The sequence below is a fragment of the Carassius gibelio genome, chromosome B18, assembly GCF_023724105.1.
Source record: "Carassius gibelio isolate Cgi1373 ecotype wild population from Czech Republic chromosome B18, carGib1.2-hapl.c, whole genome shotgun sequence".
NCBI classification, from domain to species: domain Eukaryota; kingdom Metazoa; phylum Chordata; class Actinopteri; order Cypriniformes; family Cyprinidae; genus Carassius; species Carassius gibelio.
The window spans coordinates 10042165-10058667 of record NC_068413.1 but is presented as its reverse complement, the minus strand read 5'-3'; the positions used below and the strand labels follow the sequence as shown (position 1 = coordinate 10058667).

Below are 16503 nucleotides of genomic sequence, written 5' to 3'. Positions count from 1 at the left end.
CAGCCATTTATTCACACTATTTCATTAATATTACGTATTTAAGATAAGCATGATTTGCTGTGCACACTACAGTCTCCATGCTCACAGTATCTCAGACACTAATATTTTAGCTGAATCAGTTTGTTGTTTTTTGGGGGTCTATTGATCTAGTCCATGTACTCATATCCCTGTCTCATACTGTACTACCTCTTTTCTCCAGCCGCTTTGCAGTGTAATGTCCTTGGAGGCGCTATAGAGCTCGGGCGTAGACGTCATGGAATGGTGCATTGTGGGTAACGGCGGCCATTTTAGAGGCATCGCAAAGCAGGTTTGTAATAAGATAATAGCCAGTCTCCAGAAAAAGTTATAGAACGTGACAAAAAAAAGTTGCCTATACCTATACGGACAAACTTAATAATGAAGCCAAACAACGCTACTTAAAAAAAAAAAGAGGTTGTAGGCGGAATCGATCCCTATGAACACATGAAAGTTTACCAAGCCTCAGTTTCCCTGATCATTTCTCCTACCGGGTCTGTGGAGTGAGCGCTTACACCTCCGATCAATTTAAAAATGTCACTTTCACTTTTTAAAAAGTCACTGGAGGCTCACCTGCAGATCATAAATGGATCTGCAAATTAAACGTGGAGAAAACAATCTTTTTCACTAAGGAAATGTTAACATTAACCAAGCATCAGTGGTGACACACACACACACTTATCAGATTCTGCGAGCTATGAAGCTTGTCTATGCGGGTTTGTTACACTTCAGGAGTAATTACTCACCTATCATACTTGCAAAAATCCACTGTTTTCCTCCGGTAGTTCTGTAATCCGGTATAATAATTGACGAACATTCACCTCAGACACAACCCACCATTCACCAAAACAAGACGCTTAACTTCCTATTTTGAAGTTCGTTCCAGTTTATTTTTATTTTTTTTAAACAAGTTGTTCAAATTTGTTAAATACAGTCAGCACAAAAATATCAAAAAGCAAATTAAGTTCAGGATTGGGTCAAAAGAAAATGTTTAAACAAAAAATACAGACACTAAACTGACTCCCTTACTGGCCAAAAACTAGAGAAAACGTAATGTGTTTGTGTGTGTGTGTGTGTATGTGAGAGAGAGAGAGAGACCATACACAACATGTCTCACCATAACTATGTATTATAATATTATAGAAGGTGATGGTTTCCCTCCGTACAGCGGCGACCCAAGCCATCTGACGCCTCTTGGTGATTTCAGACACCTTGTGTTTTTTTTCCAAGTAGGAAAATGTTGAAAACTAATATGATTCACGAGGCGTTTGCCCTGTCGATCATGAAACCGATTACAGCAGTTCACAATACAGCAATACTGAACCATTTTCCAAAAAATAATCAAAATTAATGACCAAATGACCAACGTTACCTAATGCCTACTATACAGTACATCTACTTCTGTACCGCGATTCCCACAATGCATTGCGACGTGACGCAACGATCCCGACCTCTATAAACAACACAAGCAGCAGACAAGTTCAAGTCGTCAGCCAGTGTGCTTTTTTTCTTCCACCAAGTCATTTGTGCTTCCAGCAATGGCCCTGCTGACATCCACCAAGATTTTGACTAGTGTAAGGGCTCAGGCCCCTGTTTTAGCAGTCCTACAGCTCCGTGCAAGGTAACTCGAGGCTTTGTTTTTCTTGTGTAAACGCTCCGTTGCCAAGTTAGCTTGTGCTAGCGAGTTAGCGGACTGAGAGCTAACGTTAGAGCAGCACAGAGCCAGTTACAGTATGACACTGTACTGTAACACATGCATTAACATGATTGTGCTTATAATTCAACATAGTTATTACTGTATTAATGTTTTAGATAACGAGGGTTATTTTATTTCAACCAGACATTTTAACAGAATATGACGACAGAAATTATCATATATCAGGGCTTTGATAATCGAGCAGAGTTCAGGAGATCCACAGACTGGAGAGATATTTTTTTACGTTAAATGTTGATAATGACATTACTGATGTATCAGGTTCAACCAGGCCTAACTGGCTACCGTCTGATTCAGGGTTGTTAATTGATTTTTTTTATGTTAGTTTGGTGGCATTATTGCATGATATTTTGTAAATTTGAGTTAAATAAAGCAGTCTCCTTTGAGATAGATTATTTTATTTTCCTTTCTTTTACTGTTGTTTGTGTTTTTGAAAGTATTAAGTTACATGAGTAATCACTTTTGCTGTGGGTTGCCAGGCACCTAGCAAGAGCACTTTTTAAAGTCATCAATTTCATTTATTTGGTCTGATAATTAATTTTTATCTATTTGTACAATTATTTTTAATTAACCGTAACCTTTTGTAATTATGTAATTTTGTAATTGTAAAAATACTGTTCTTAATACAGTATTTATATATTTAGCGTTAGTTTATCAGTATGTTTGAAAATATATTTTTTCTGTTATTGGTGATTTCATAGGTTCTCTCTCGCGCACCTGCGCAGTTTAAAACACCAAATAGTTCTGCTATGACAAAAACAAAGAGTCTCTCTCGTCTCTTGCTCCACACATGCGCGATAATATCGTGTATCGTCGATCTCACGGGCTGCCGATATGACGATTTGAAAAATGACCATATCGCCCAACACTACTTTTTGATTGTGCGTATTGTACTAAAAAATTGAAAATATGCTGAAATATTGAGGGGGGAAAAAGTACAGTTTTGATGATTTGTGAGATTAGTACTAAGAGTTTCGGAAATGTATCACTTTCTTGTGAAAATAGTACTGAACTGATTAAATTATTATATCTGCTTATTTTTTACACAGCCCAATCTCAGTCAGAAGACCGCATCTACATAAAGACCCATATTCTCCTTAAATTACATTATTGCTATTAATTAATGTTTTGCTTGTTGTTGAGGATAAAAAAGTAGCAGTGTGTCTCAAACGCAAAAAAAAAAAAAAAAAGGGGGCAATGGAGCAACTGTGCACATATTGTAGTATGGTTTTTATTGTCGTTCTAGTTGCTGAATGATACTGATTGACATTTAGAGCCGGGTTGATCTGGGTAGTGTGTGAGCATGACACATGATTGGTTCTGAAGCAGAGGGTGGGGTCCTGTATACCTCTTTTCATTGGAGTATTTGCAGTACTTTATGTGGGTGGGGTTTACATTGGAATTATACTTCCATTTTACGCCGTTAATCACAGAGTTGACCTTCTTTATTTAGAAAGACGTGGCCATTCTGAAACTGTGTGCTGAGCATCCATCAGAACAGACACAGACATGCGACGTGTTTAACAGTAAAGGGATTTTTAAACTCCAGGCGTGAATTCAGACATGACTGCAAGTCTCATTAATGGTGGTAGAAGAGGTTAGCAGTGTAGTTCAAGCTTTAATGACTTTCCTTCCAGTTGCAAGAACAGAAAATCTGCAATAATCACTTTATATTAAACTTATCCAGCTTGGAAAAATTTTAACGAGACGTCCAAAGAATGGCTAGATATTTCTCCCAATGTATACGCAAATTGGTTTGAGAGTCAGACAGTGTAAAGACAAGGTGGTCTATTTTTAAATATTAGAGATGTTTGAACTTAAGTCTGCGGCACTGCTCCACTTTCTTTGGAGATCACAGCTATAAGAGTGTTTGACCTCAGTTATTTCCTAAAAGCGTATTCAAGACTGAAAGTAAAGTGTTATTAGACTTTTATATATCCTAAAATATGCTTTAACTTAAATATCAACTTCCTATGACTAAATGCAGTAATAACTATTCGGCTGAAGCAGCATACTTGCACTCAATACTTAACTTGAGTATTTTTGTTTTTCTCAGCTCATGGTGGACTGAGGTACAGATGGGACCCCCTGATCCCATCCTGGGGGTCACAGAGGCTTTCAAACGTGACACCAACCCCAAGAAGATGAACCTCGGAGTAGGAGCTTATAGAGACGATCAGGGCAAGCCGTTTGTTCTGAGCTGTGTCCGAAAGGTGCCATCTTACATATCTTACACACCTTCAAGGGATAGTTCACCCCAAAATGAAAATTCTGTAACATTTCCTCACCCACAAGTTGTTCCCAACCTGAATGAATTTCTTTCAGTTGTTGAACACACAAGAATATTTTGAAGGTCGTTGGTAACTGAAAAAGTTAATGGTAGCTGTTGACTTTAATAGTTAAATTTTTCACTACTATTTCAACTTTTTTTGTTTTATAGCTGGCCTACATTTAAATCAGCAATTGTCCATAATGCTATCCATTTCCAATCAGCCAAATAATGCTTTAATATTCTAATCCCTGCCCAAAACAAATGACAGATTTTGGTATTGTCAGGCTGAGGCCCAGATTGCTGCTAAGAAGTTGGATAAAGAGTACCTTCCCATTGGAGGGTTGGCAGAATTTTCAAAGGCCTGCTCTCAGCTGGCTCTTGGACCTGATAATGAGGTCTTAAAGAGCGGAAGAGTAAGTAGTTTAAAACAAAAATTTTGAAAGGAAGTCTTTAGATTATTAAATTGTTAGATGTGATTGTTAATTGCCAGTTCTCTTTGCCCACAGAGCATCACCGTCCAGACTATCTCAGGAACCGGATCTCTACGTGTTGGTGCTAACTTTGTGGTATGTTATTTTCATACCTTTGTGTGTATGTGTGTGTGTGTGTGTGTGAGTTTTTGGTACTGTGTTAGGCCTGATTGCTCTTGTTCAAGACTATAATAATTCCTTTCTAGAACCAAGGCTACTGAAGAAGTGGGTGATCACTGTTGACTGTTCTTATGTCTGGTGATTTTTGATTGAAAGGGGGATAAAACATATGAAATGTAGCTCTGTTCACTTTTTTCTTGGCTAGTCACGATTCCACAATGCATCCCGGGACGTGTACCTGCCTAAACCCTCCTGGGGAAACCACACCCCTATCTTCAGAGATGCAGGCATGCAGCTAAAAGCCTACTCCTACTATGACCCCAAAACCTGTGGCTTTGACTTTAAAGGAGCCTTGGATGATATTTCAGTAAGAAAAACACTTTTATAGCTTGTACTATATTGGGGATAAACATTATACATTTGTTACCTTTCTGATTTTCTTCTGATCCCCCTTTTCTTTGCATAGTCAAGTATTAAAGTGTGCGGGAAAATCCTGTAAGATTTATTTATTTAGTCATATTCTTTTTCAGAAAATCCCTGAGAAGAGTGTGATTGTTCTGCACGCGTGTGCTCATAATCCCACAGGAGTGGACCCAAGGCCCGAGCAGTGGAAAGAGATGGCCGCTCTGATCAAGGTAACTGGTTCTGGCATTAAATTAAATTCCAAAATCCAGCTGACCATAGGTCTCAGAAAACCCACATAGTAAAGTGACAGAGAGATATAGTCGGAAAGGTTATAAATATATTATAAATATAACCTTATCTCTGTGTTTGACCAGTTGGACCGAAAAAAAAGAACGACTGTCCTCAGTCTCAAATGATTGGCCATGTCAGTGATAATAAGTTTCTTCGCTCTCATTTCAACAGAAAAGAAATCTACTGGTGTTCTTTGACATGGCTTACCAGGGATTTGCCAGTGGTGACATTGATCGTGATGCTTGGGCTGTGCGTTATTTCATTGAGCAGGGGCACAACGTTCTTCTGTCCCAGTCTTTTGCTAAGAACATGGGCCTGTATGGTGAGCACTGAATATATTATTAAAACCAATCCTCAATTTGCACTTATATTACATTTATATACAACACATGCATACAAGATACATTTACTTAAAGCAGCACTAATATATTATAATTTTAAGAGTTTTAATTGAGTGTACCTTGAAATTTTGAATACTCAAAGTTTGGGGTCGGTAACAAATATTTTTTTAATGAGTCTTTTATGCTCACCAAGGCTGCATTTATTTGATAAAAAATACAGTAAAAGCTGTAATATTGTAAACATTAAAATTTAAGATAACTGGCAAATTAATTTAGAAAATGCTGTCAAACGATTAATCGCAATGAATCGCATTCAAAATAAAAGTTTTTGTTTACATAAACACAGTACACATACATATATTATTTAATTATTATGTATATATAAATACAAACACACGTGTGTATATATTTCAGATTTTATTATGTATATATATTCAAAATATATACAGAATGTGAGTTCTCTATACAAAAATTGTACACAAACACATATTATGCAAACTATATATGATTAAAAAAAAATTGTATGCGATTTGACAGCTTTAAAATTTAGCAAGGCAAAATTTTCAGCAGCCATGACTCCAGACTTTAGAGTCATGTGATCCTTCAAAAACCACTATAACCTGCCACTTTGGTGCTCAAGAATCATTTTAGTATATTATATTATTACTATTAATTATTTAGTGGAAACTTAATTTTTTCCAGCATTCTTTATTATTAGAAAGTTTAAAATAACAGCATTTATTTGAAATACAAGTCTTTTGTGACAATATTGTGACAATAAAAGTCTTTACACTATCACTTTTGATCGATTTACTGCATCCCCGGTGAATGAAAATCTTCAGTTCTTTTAAAAATTTTTTTTACTGACTTTTGAATGGCAGTGTCAGTGCTTTTTTTTTCTTTCTTTTTTTATTACGCTAGTACAAAATTTTTTTCCTCTAGTTTTTAACTTGTAGTGAAGTTAAACAAAATCTTTGTTGCTTCTTGTGTAAATATATCATGTTTTGAGATCTATAATGTTTTAGTATTTTAACTGAAATATAATTATTATTAATTCTTAAGAATAGGAAAGTGCTCTAGGTCATTGCTCTGTACCTTTGTGTCTACAGGTGAGCGTGTGGGGGGCTTCACGGTGGTCTGTAAGGATGCTGAAGAGGCTAAGCGTGTGGAATCCCAGCTGAAAATTCTCATACGGCCCATCTACTCCAACCCCCCTATGAACGGAGCTCGTATCGCCTCCACCATCCTCAACACACCTGAACTCTACAAAGAATGGTGAGTCCTGAGATAAAGTCCCATCACAAATACAGCCACTACGGAATTTACGCTTTACTGTTTTTCTCTTAGGCTCGTGGAGGTGAAAGACATGGCCGACCGCATCATTAGGATGAGGGAGATGCTTGTGTCCAACCTAAAGAAGGAGGGCTCCTCTCACAACTGGCAGCATGTCATTGACCAGATCGGAATGTTCTGCTTTACGGGACTCAAACCGGAGCAGGCAAGTCAAGTGGAAATGCATTCTGTGAATTTCTGATAAGATTCGGCTATTTCCACTACCAACCTTTTCTCATTGGCTTTTCTCTGCTTGTTGTCTTTATGGCTCTTTGTCAGGTGGAGCGTCTGATTAAAGAATTCTCTATATACATGACAAAAGATGGTCGGATCTCTGTGGCTGGTGTGACGTCTGCAAACGTGGGATATCTAGCACACGCCATCCACGCTGTTACCAAGTGAAGCTGGCTCCTGAGACTGTAGTTGCAGCAGACAGAGAGCAAGAAAAAGTTATATAAATGATTTAAAGTCTTCTGCTGCATGTCTTTTAGGACAAGATATGAAATAGAACTAATGTAGACTTCCAGTTTACTTGATTTGGTATTATTAATGTTAATTCGTGACTCTGAATAGGAACCCCTCAATAAAAAAGGCAGGATTCTTCCTTTCAAAGTGATAAAAACAAGCTTTAAAGGATCTCGCTTATTATGATTTCCTGTGTCAGAACTGATAAGAATGCTTTTTTTAATGGTACAAAATGTTTTGATGGAACATTTAATGACTGTTCATGTTTTTGTTTTCAAACCAATAAGTAAATAAGATTGATTGAAAAAATTAACCCATCTGCATAAAGTTAGAGAAATCATTGAAAGGAGTAAACCAGATTTCATGTGTGGATATTAATCCGCAGAAAAAATCTTTGAAGGACTGTAACCAGTTTAACATGATCATTTCACCTAGAGGAGCATAAACATGGACTTTTATCAAACTGGTGATTCGGCATCAAAGGTCTTCTTGAGCCATAACACATTCTTAAGACATTTTTATGACTGTAAGACACTTATTCTATACTGCAGCGTAAGCTCATTACTAGTAATGATAGATTGTCCATAATGTGTGCACCACATGTGTTCTGGTGTAATTTAATATGCATTTATCTTGCACTTTTGTCTAGTAGTTCCAAATGTCAAAGATAAATCATTAGGCATTCACACTAATTTTGTGTTTTGTCCTGGCCATAAAACTCATGAAATGTCAAACATTTAAAAAAAAAAAGTAGAAAAAAAAAAATTGCAACTGCATCTGTGGACAAAATCTAATTGAGATTCATTTTGGAACGAAAACTGAACAAAGTATAACTGATATTTCAGTGGTTAATTGATGCTTTAAAAAAAAAGCTTTATGTGTTTAGTGCGTGGAAGTTGATAATGTTGAACATGCCATGATTGTAAGGATTATTCAGTTTAGAAAAATTGTTCATATATATATACAATTTGTATAACTAATTAATTAGTTCCTAAAGAAACTCTGTTTAAACAATGACTCTGTTTAAACAATGACTCCGTTTAAACAATGAACAAAAGAATAAAGGTGAACTCAACGAAAACTAGTGTGTTCCATTTTTTTAGAGGAAAAAATTGCTTATGTAAACATAATTTTGTGGGTCACATGATCGTATTTTATAATAAAGCTACTTAAGTTTTGTGAAGCGGAGCTACAGGGGGATTGTCGACTGTGCTGACGCAAAGGAGACAGCAGATTCCCGGATCACGTGACGGTACAAGCTGTCGTTGTCTCATTCAGGATAGGAAATTGAATTCGTGTACTCAAATTAAGTGACAAAATGGCTCATACGTTTAAAAACTGTTCAAACCTAATGGTCACCGGAGCCAGTCGAGGCCTCGGGCTGCAGATAGTTGAGAGTCTGGTAACGGGAGGCTTCTCTCCCGGGAATATTATCGCTACTGCTCGCAATCCAGATGGAGCCAAGGTAATGCTGTGAGCAGAAAGTAGCAGACCTATTTGCATTAGAAATTCTATACAAACATTAGAAACGAGCCCCAGATCATTTATAGTCATTTTAGCTACAGGAGAATTTGCACATGCGTAGTTGAGAATTACTATCAACATGCATTATTTAAACATGAACATTTTAGGATAATATAGCTACATATTATTTAAGTTTTAGATTTTTAGTGATGATATAATTTGTAAAATAATAGATATTTCATGTAGTTTAATTATTTCGCGGACCTAAAGGCCACATGTGTAGTAATTATAAAAGAAAAAAAAAAGTTTACAATAGTTAAAAAGGCCTGTTTGTTTTATAGGAATTGCAAATGTTGGCAGAAGAACATCAAAACATACACATTATTAAACTGGGTAAGTACTAAAGCACAGTCTATTCTGGATCAGAGGTTCTCGGCTGGTTTTGCTTCTTGACCCATTTTTTTTATTGAACATTAGGTGGCGAGCTAACACCACACACATTTTTATGTTAAAAATTAAATTAAATTCTCTCAGTGGTTAAATTAAAGAAATAATATTGCCAAGACCTACCCTAAAATTGGTAGTTTTATAAATGCATAAACAACTGTCTGTCTTAAACCTAATGAAAACGGGGAAGAGTAAGATTTTCTTTTACCTTACATCTTTTTCTTAATCATTTAGTGTATGAGGGCATGTATGTCGTAATGTAATGCCTAGTTTTTCTTGTTTCTGTGGAAATAAATAAAATAAAAAAGAACTAGCTACCCATTTTTGGCTGGTGACACCAGTTATGAACTGCTGATCTAGAAGAAACTGTATTTGAAAATAAGAGTTTGTTTATCTGACTCTAATTGTGGACGTCTCTGTTGCTAGATGTTACATGTCAGGAGAGTATAGAGAGAGCTGCATCTGAGGTGGAACAGCTTGTTCATGAGGAAGGTCTGAACTGTCTCATCAACAATGCTGGAATTAATGTAGTTGCCAACCTTGAGACGGTCACCGCACACAAGATGTTGGAAAACTTCCATACCAACTCTGTTGCCCCGTTGATGATCACCAAGGTTTCAATTCTCAAATTAAATCCAGACACAACATGCACACATATCTACTTCTCAACACAAACGTCTGAAAATGTTCTGACTTAATGCACTTGTCATGCAGGCCATGCTCCCAATGCTGAAGCGAGCAGCTGCAAAGGGCACAGGGACAGGGATGGGCATCCAAAGAGCAGCAGTCATCAATATGACGTCTCTTCTGGGTTCAGTTGAGCTGTACTGGGGTGATCGTGCCAACACCTTCAAATGGTACCCATACAGAACATCAAAGGTTTGTGAAAGTGTTCCTACAGCTTAATGTCAAGATAATAGTTTTAATTCCCAGGGAAGGGACTAAGTAATATAAATGTTTACACTGAAAGTCAATTTGGATATTCATGAACATTTATAGGGAAAATTCTCTCATTAATTACTCACCTTCTTGTTGTTCTAAACCCAAAAGACCTTCATTCATCTTCGGAACACAAATTAAGATATTTTTGATGAAATCTGAGACACAGCAACTCAACTATGTTCAAGGCTCAGAAAGGTAGTAAGGACATTGATAAAATAGTCCATGTAACATCAGTAATTCAACCTTATTTTACGAAGCTACAAGATTACTTTTTGTAGTCAAGTCACTTTTTGTATTGTGTTCGGTACACTTGTGAGTGGTGGTGGACTGACCAAAAGAGAATAAATGATTGAAAAAAGTTATTTTAGTTTTCTTTGCACACAAAAAGTATTCTCATCGCTTCATAAAAATATGGTTGAAACACTGTCGTCACATGGACTGTTTTAACAATGTCCTTACTACCTGTCTATGTAGGGTCAGAAAGGTCCAGGATTTCATCAAAAATACTTTAATTTGTGTTTCAAAGATGAACAAAGGTGTTATGGCTTTGGAACAACATGAGGGTGAGTAATTGATGACAGAATTTTCATTTATGAACTATCGCTTTAATTCTTTTGTTGAAGCACAGTTTTCTATGGAAGCCCTTTTCCACAATGAAAGAATTAAATGAAAAGGTAATTGTGAACCTTTTATTTTACAATTCTGACTTTTTTTCTGAGATCTCGGAGTGTATACCTCACAATTTTGGCCTTTTTCTCACTATTTCTTTTTAAAAAGTCAGAATTACAAGATGCAAACTTGCGATTGCAAGAAAAAATCTGAATTGCTTGTGTATTTGCAATTCTCACTTCTCCTGAACTGTGAGATTGCAATTGCAATTCCTTTTTTGATTTTGTGGTGAAAACAGGCTTTCATAGTTTTCTGTATTGAAGAATACAGTATGTCTGTGAATATACGAGTTGAGAAATTGAGATGCACTTGATTTGCATCAGAGTGCACTGAACATGGTCACCAGATGCTTGGCAGTGGACCTGGAGGCAGATGGGATCCTGTGTATGGCTCTGCACCCAGGCTGGATACGCACTGATATGGGTGGACCTGAAGTGAGTCTCTTTCTTCTATCTGTTCTTCATCACGGCTATCGGCTAAGCAAAAGGTTACAAAACTTCTAAAAAGAGAGACAGACTCTTGTGGTTTGTGGATTGTTTCGTTTCCAGGCACCACTGAGCCCTGAGGAAAGCATTTCCTGTGTGTTGTCTGTGATTGGTGGTTTGACTGAAAAGGATCATGGGTCATTTCTTCACTATACTGGTGAACAACTACCCTGGTGATGCTGCAGATGTTTTCAGATGCGAGGAAAAAGAGGCTTTATTTTTGTTTTGCTATACATGTATGTATATTTACATATTGAATAATCAACATTCTTGTTCTTATCATCCCTGCTTATAAAATGTTATTTTATTATTTGGGATGGTGAATGTGACCGCAATAAGAGAGGATCATGATTAAATTATTTTGACTTTGGAATTAAAAGCACTGAAATAATGATAACATCTTGTAAATAATAAACCACCTTTTCATCACCTATTCTTGTTTAACTGCAACAAACAGCCAAATATTGCGAATAACATTCAGATTTTAAGATATAGTCATAAAATAAAGCAGGGTATGACAGTCCTCAGAAAAGGACAACAAAAACTACCTTTTAGCCTATTTATTATTTATTTATAGCTTTGTAAAGGATCAAAATGCTGTATGTGGCTTTTCACATTAAAGATTGTACTAAGTCTGCTATTATTGTTAAATCATTAAACTGTATATGTATGAATAAAGCTGTATTCTGGAACATATTTGAATATTCTGATCACTTGGTGGCAGAATAGTTATACACAAATTTGTAAACACATAAACACATGCACATACACACAGCAAAGAAACAGTTCAGCTTTGTTCATATCTTAATGTTTTGCTGTATTTCGTTGCACAGAACAGTTATGCATCATAACAATCAATCTACTGTTTATATTATATTATATAATCATCTACAGTTTTTTTCATACAATTATAAAGAGGCATATGGAGGTTGTCCCATATACAATACTGATACTCTTTTCCATAAGCAATTATCTAATCTCACATGCTGTGGCTATTTTGGATACTGGCAGTGATAAACTGGCCAATGAATTTGCACAGTGTAGTATTTAAGTTCTACATGAAACACGTCGTATCCATCTTATGCTTCAGCTGTCGATTCAAGAAAGTAGCACAGATGAAGCCTGAATGAACAAGTGATCAAACAGGTTTGCCCTTGTGTTTGCTGATCATCCGTCAGGTGATCACTGACTGTCAACTGTGTCTCAGTATGGATCCGCTCCGATCGTAGTTTATTCGCAAAATGGAACTAATGGAGGAAAATTAAAGCTTGAAAAGGTAGGATTCGTGCCTTTTGTTCTTTTATAAGTGCTTTCCTTTTTAAAATGCATTTAGTAAACAGAAGCCTTGTCTTTCCCTTAACAGAACCTCAAAACAGACGAAACATAAAAATACTTTTTTTACTTTATATATCATGTCAAATACTATATTACTAACAGTATATACAGGATTATATAAGTCTGATTCTTGTCTGGATAAATATGAATATAAACCAATATCAATAACTCCAACAAAAGTAACTTATTTTCTTTATTTCCAGGTCTGTAGATTGCAGAAAGACATGATTTTCTTTCCCGTTTTGGGTCTGTCCTTCAGAGAAATTCTGCTGTCATTCTCAGAGGAATTGGAATATAGTATTTTGGGCGTATCTGTTGTCCTTTTCCTTATAGCCCTCTGCCTTTTGATATGGCAGATTTACCACTACTGTACACGCTTTCCTGTTTCACAAAGACCTGGTAAGTTCTCATGCAAATGAGAATGATTGATTTTTATATTTGACCTAATATTACACAAGATTAGTACATAATATTAATATTTAAAAAAGTAGATCAGATGGGACACTAAAGGCATTTATAATGTTACAAAGGATCATTTTTTTTTTCAAATACATTGTTCTTTTGAATTTTCTATTCATCAAATAAATAAAAGGTATTATGGTTTCCACAAAAATATTGATAAACACCAAATCAGTATGATTAAAGTATGATTTCCAAAGGATCTTGTGACACTAAAGAATGGAATATTACTGTTTTTACTGTATTTGTGATAAATAAATAATTAACCTTGGTAAGAGACTTCTTTCAAAAACATTAAAGATCTTAATGACCCCAAACTTTTGAACAGTGTATCAAATAAAAAGTTATGGAAGACATGCTAATGAGGTTTATGCAGAACATCTATCAACACATCTAATAGATTCCAGTGAATATTTTGTTAGCAGATATCCTGTCAACCAGGAGCGGAGGCTTTCAGTATGCTACACAAACAAATGATCCTAAGGTAAGATTCCTTGGCATACACCATCATTATCTTCATAACCCGGAATGCATCCATTTTTGCATTTTGCTTCCTTAGTTTTTGCTTGCTCTGACCAAACAAAATACATCAAAAACATGTTTCAAAGATGCTTGGCTTTGGTTGCCAACCACATGTGTGGATTATAACCAGAAAATTAGACCAGATACACTCTCTGTCCATCAGATGGAGGTTCATTATGAGGAACTGAGCCACAGACTGTCCCCTGGCATCTCTTGCACTAACCTGGGCAGTAGTTTAGATCTAGCTAGCATGGCCGATCTGGAAGAGGAGAACATCCAGGGATCTCTGCGCTTTTCACTGTTCTACGATCAGCTGCAGTCCAAACTGGTGGTGACGGTACTGGACGCCCAGGATCTAGCCAAGCGAGACTTCAGCCATAGTGTGGACCCGTTCGTTTGGGTGCGGTTGTTGTGGGCAGAAAGAGAGGATGAGGAGCAGAGTTCAATGCAGTGTGTTCTGGACGAATGGCAGACACGTCTAGTGAAGAAGAGCTGTAGTCCCGTGTTTGGGGATCAGTTCTCTTGCACCCTGGCTGAAGAGGAAGTACCAAGAGTCACTGTTAGATTTGAGGTATGTAACAGGCCTAGCATCTTATTTTATTGTAACCAAGTCACTTCACTTTAGATTGTATCCTTTAGGTTCGGGATTTTGATAAATACTCAAGACATGGAATTCTAGGAGAGGCCCGTGCTCCCCTGAACAGCCTGAAGCTCTCATATCCCCTGGAGTTAAGAGAGGATTTGCAGGTACCCAAGAAAGTAAGTTTGATCCAGGTATAACAAATAGGAAATTATGAGATGAAAAACAATCGGTGCAATTTCTGTGTAGGATATGGTTGGTGAGGCACTGCTCTCTCTGAAATACATGCCTACATCTCAGAGGCTGGAGGTGGGGGTGCTGAAGATCCACACAGTATGTCATCCCAATAAAACTGAAAGAGGTGAGGAATAATGAGTGTATACTTATACATAAATGAAATTGAAATAAACTGCACTGTTTTTTATTCTACAACACTTATTTATATATATATGGACAGATCATTTGGGACACACCTATTAATTATTGAATTAAAGTGTTTCAATCAAACCCATTGCCACAGGTGAAAATCACCTAGTCTGTATTTGAAAGCTCAAGTGTGGTACTGGTGATTGGATGCTATCTTTGCAGTAAGTCGTGTTTGAGAAATCTCATCAGTGCTAGATATTCCACAGTCAACTGTTAGTGGTATTATTGGAAAGTGGATGTGTTTAGGAACAGCAGCAACTCAAAGACAACATCATAAAGTCTCAAAGTAGGTTCACTGAATGCTGAGGCGCATGGTGCGTAAAAGTTGCCAATGCCAACACTTCCAAAAAAGAGTTCCAAACTTCCACTGGCATTAACAAAAGTGTATTTGCATTTTAACATTAACCAAGCTTAATGAATCTTGTAAAATTACTTTTAAATGATCTTTAAACCGTTTGTTGATCGCAGCTCTCTATGCCAAAACCAGCGTTACCTGCAACCACTGCAGACTTCGACATCAGAGGACAGAACAGAAGAAGCGTCGGGAGGTGACTGTGTTCAATGAGGTCCTGACCTTTGTGTTGCCAGATCAACAGATCAGGGAGTGCACCATTATAGTGTCCGTTTACGAAGTTCAGCCTTCTAAGAAGTCTTCCAAACATCCGATTGGTCACATCCACATCAAAAAGGGCAAAACCTTTGAAAATGAGCACTGGAAACTGATGATGCAATCACTACGACAGCCAATCGCTAAGTGGCATTTACTCTTCATCTGAATACACCTCATGTGTTTGTTGACGCTTCTAGATCCAGTCATACATCCGACTTTCGTGTCTGCTTCAGGTTGGAATGAGGAAATGTGCGCTGACGAGAAAATAAAATGTTAAATTTGGTTGCTCATTGGGTTTAAAAACACATACAAAGGCGATATAAGTTTATATGGTTGTGTTTCTTTAACTATGGAAACTTCTGGCCCAGTAGACTTAAAACTCACTTTCACACCCAGTCTCACTAGTAGGCCTTTTTTCAGTTAACAATATACAACCTGTATGTGACAGTGGAGATACATGTATAAAGTTGTTATTGTATACAGAACATCAGCACAGGAACATTTGTGTCATCTCAAACAATGAACTGTTAATAGCATCATATGGTGGAAATCTAAAACATTTTTGTAATATGGCTGACTATTTTATCTTGCTAAGTTAATTTCATTGCTGCCACTCATTGTATTCTAAAACCAAATCAGATGTATTTACATTCTTTGTTTAATTTAGAGATGTTTGGCAATGATGCACAATAAAACATTCAATTCAAAGGCGATATTTATCTTGATTTTTCTTCCTTTTCAACCCACATCATGTTTCTTCATCTGAAGCATGCCCTTCACAGACACTGCTTGTTTTCGGCGTTTAAAAACATACTAAATCAGCTGGATTATTGTTGAGTTTTCCAATGACAAGGTACCAAATGTATCCACAAGATGGCTCTATAACACTATTAATGATTAATGAAGCTTCTCTCTTTTTTCTTCTTTTTTTTTCTTCTTCTCCCTATCTGACAGAAGTCACTTTGTTGTTTTAGGGTACATATGTAGGGTACATATATAGAGTTCATATATATATACTTGTAATAATATCATACTAATGCCCCACCACAATTCTAACAGATCAGGGTTAGAGTTTGACCAACTGAAATAGAGATAAATAAGCACATCCATACAAATGTGATTCAGCAAGTCTGCAATGC

General features: G+C 36.6%; 3 protein-coding genes across 4 annotated transcripts; all 3 read left to right on the top strand.

Annotated features, from left to right (window-relative positions):
* The first annotated feature begins 1456 nt into the window (after positions 1 to 1456).
* got2a (glutamic-oxaloacetic transaminase 2a, mitochondrial) lies at positions 1457 to 8506 on the top strand. Its single transcript, XM_052582918.1, has 10 exons — positions 1457 to 1636; positions 3786 to 3942; positions 4286 to 4414; positions 4508 to 4567; positions 4797 to 4958; positions 5122 to 5226; positions 5459 to 5609; positions 6738 to 6903; positions 6976 to 7126; positions 7240 to 8506. The coding sequence occupies exons 1-10, from the start codon at positions 1554 to 1556 to the stop codon at positions 7360 to 7362; spliced, it is 1287 nt and encodes a 428-aa protein (XP_052438878.1). The 5' UTR covers positions 1457 to 1553; the 3' UTR covers positions 7363 to 8506.
* A 93-nt stretch (positions 8507 to 8599) lies between these two features.
* si:dkey-12e7.4 (uncharacterized protein LOC558132 homolog) lies at positions 8600 to 12124 on the top strand. Its single transcript, XM_052581753.1, has 6 exons — positions 8600 to 8890; positions 9231 to 9282; positions 9763 to 9950; positions 10051 to 10215; positions 11271 to 11381; positions 11496 to 12124. Exons 1-6 carry the CDS (start codon positions 8744 to 8746, stop codon positions 11607 to 11609), a joined length of 777 nt encoding a protein of 258 aa, XP_052437713.1. The 5' UTR covers positions 8600 to 8743; the 3' UTR covers positions 11610 to 12124.
* Positions 12125 to 12261: 137 nt separating this feature from the next.
* Positions 12262 to 16071, top strand: syt19 (synaptotagmin XIX). Of its 2 annotated transcripts, XM_052581750.1 has the most exons (5): positions 12262 to 13710; positions 13912 to 14319; positions 14388 to 14507; positions 14578 to 14689; positions 15223 to 16071. In XM_052581750.1, exons 2-5 carry the CDS (start codon positions 13912 to 13914, stop codon positions 15528 to 15530), a joined length of 948 nt encoding a protein of 315 aa, XP_052437710.1. In that variant the 5' UTR covers positions 12262 to 13710; the 3' UTR covers positions 15531 to 16071. The 2 variants fall into 2 exon arrangements, with proteins under 2 accessions (XP_052437710.1, XP_052437712.1); XM_052581752.1 differs by having other exon boundaries at positions 12262 to 14319; positions 14388 to 14495.
* Positions 16072 to 16503: the final 432 nt, after the last annotated feature.

Excerpts from the sequence above, each read along its gene's own strand:
- si:dkey-12e7.4 (XM_052581753.1), top strand. The coding sequence starts at position 8,744 with ATGGCTCATACGTTTAAAAACTGTTCAAACCTAATGGTCACCGGAGCC. Across the intron at positions 9,283-9,762 it reads CATACACATTATTAAACTGG|ATGTTACATGTCAGGAGAGT; the intron begins GTAAGTACTAAA and ends CTCTGTTGCTAG. Across the intron at positions 11,382-11,495 it reads CTGATATGGGTGGACCTGAA|GCACCACTGAGCCCTGAGGA; the intron begins GTGAGTCTCTTT and ends TTTCGTTTCCAG.
- syt19 (XM_052581750.1), top strand. The coding sequence starts at position 13,912 with ATGGAGGTTCATTATGAGGAACTGAGCCACAGACTGTCCCCTGGCATC. Across the intron at positions 14,508-14,577 it reads ATTTGCAGGTACCCAAGAAA|GATATGGTTGGTGAGGCACT; the intron begins GTAAGTTTGATC and ends ATTTCTGTGTAG. Across the intron at positions 14,690-15,222 it reads TCCCAATAAAACTGAAAGAG|CTCTCTATGCCAAAACCAGC; the intron begins GTGAGGAATAAT and ends TGTTGATCGCAG.
- got2a (XM_052582918.1), top strand. The coding sequence starts at position 1,554 with ATGGCCCTGCTGACATCCACCAAGATTTTGACTAGTGTAAGGGCTCAG. Across the intron at positions 4,415-4,507 it reads AGGTCTTAAAGAGCGGAAGA|AGCATCACCGTCCAGACTAT; the intron begins GTAAGTAGTTTA and ends CTTTGCCCACAG. Across the intron at positions 5,610-6,737 it reads TAAGAACATGGGCCTGTATG|GTGAGCGTGTGGGGGGCTTC; the intron begins GTGAGCACTGAA and ends TTGTGTCTACAG.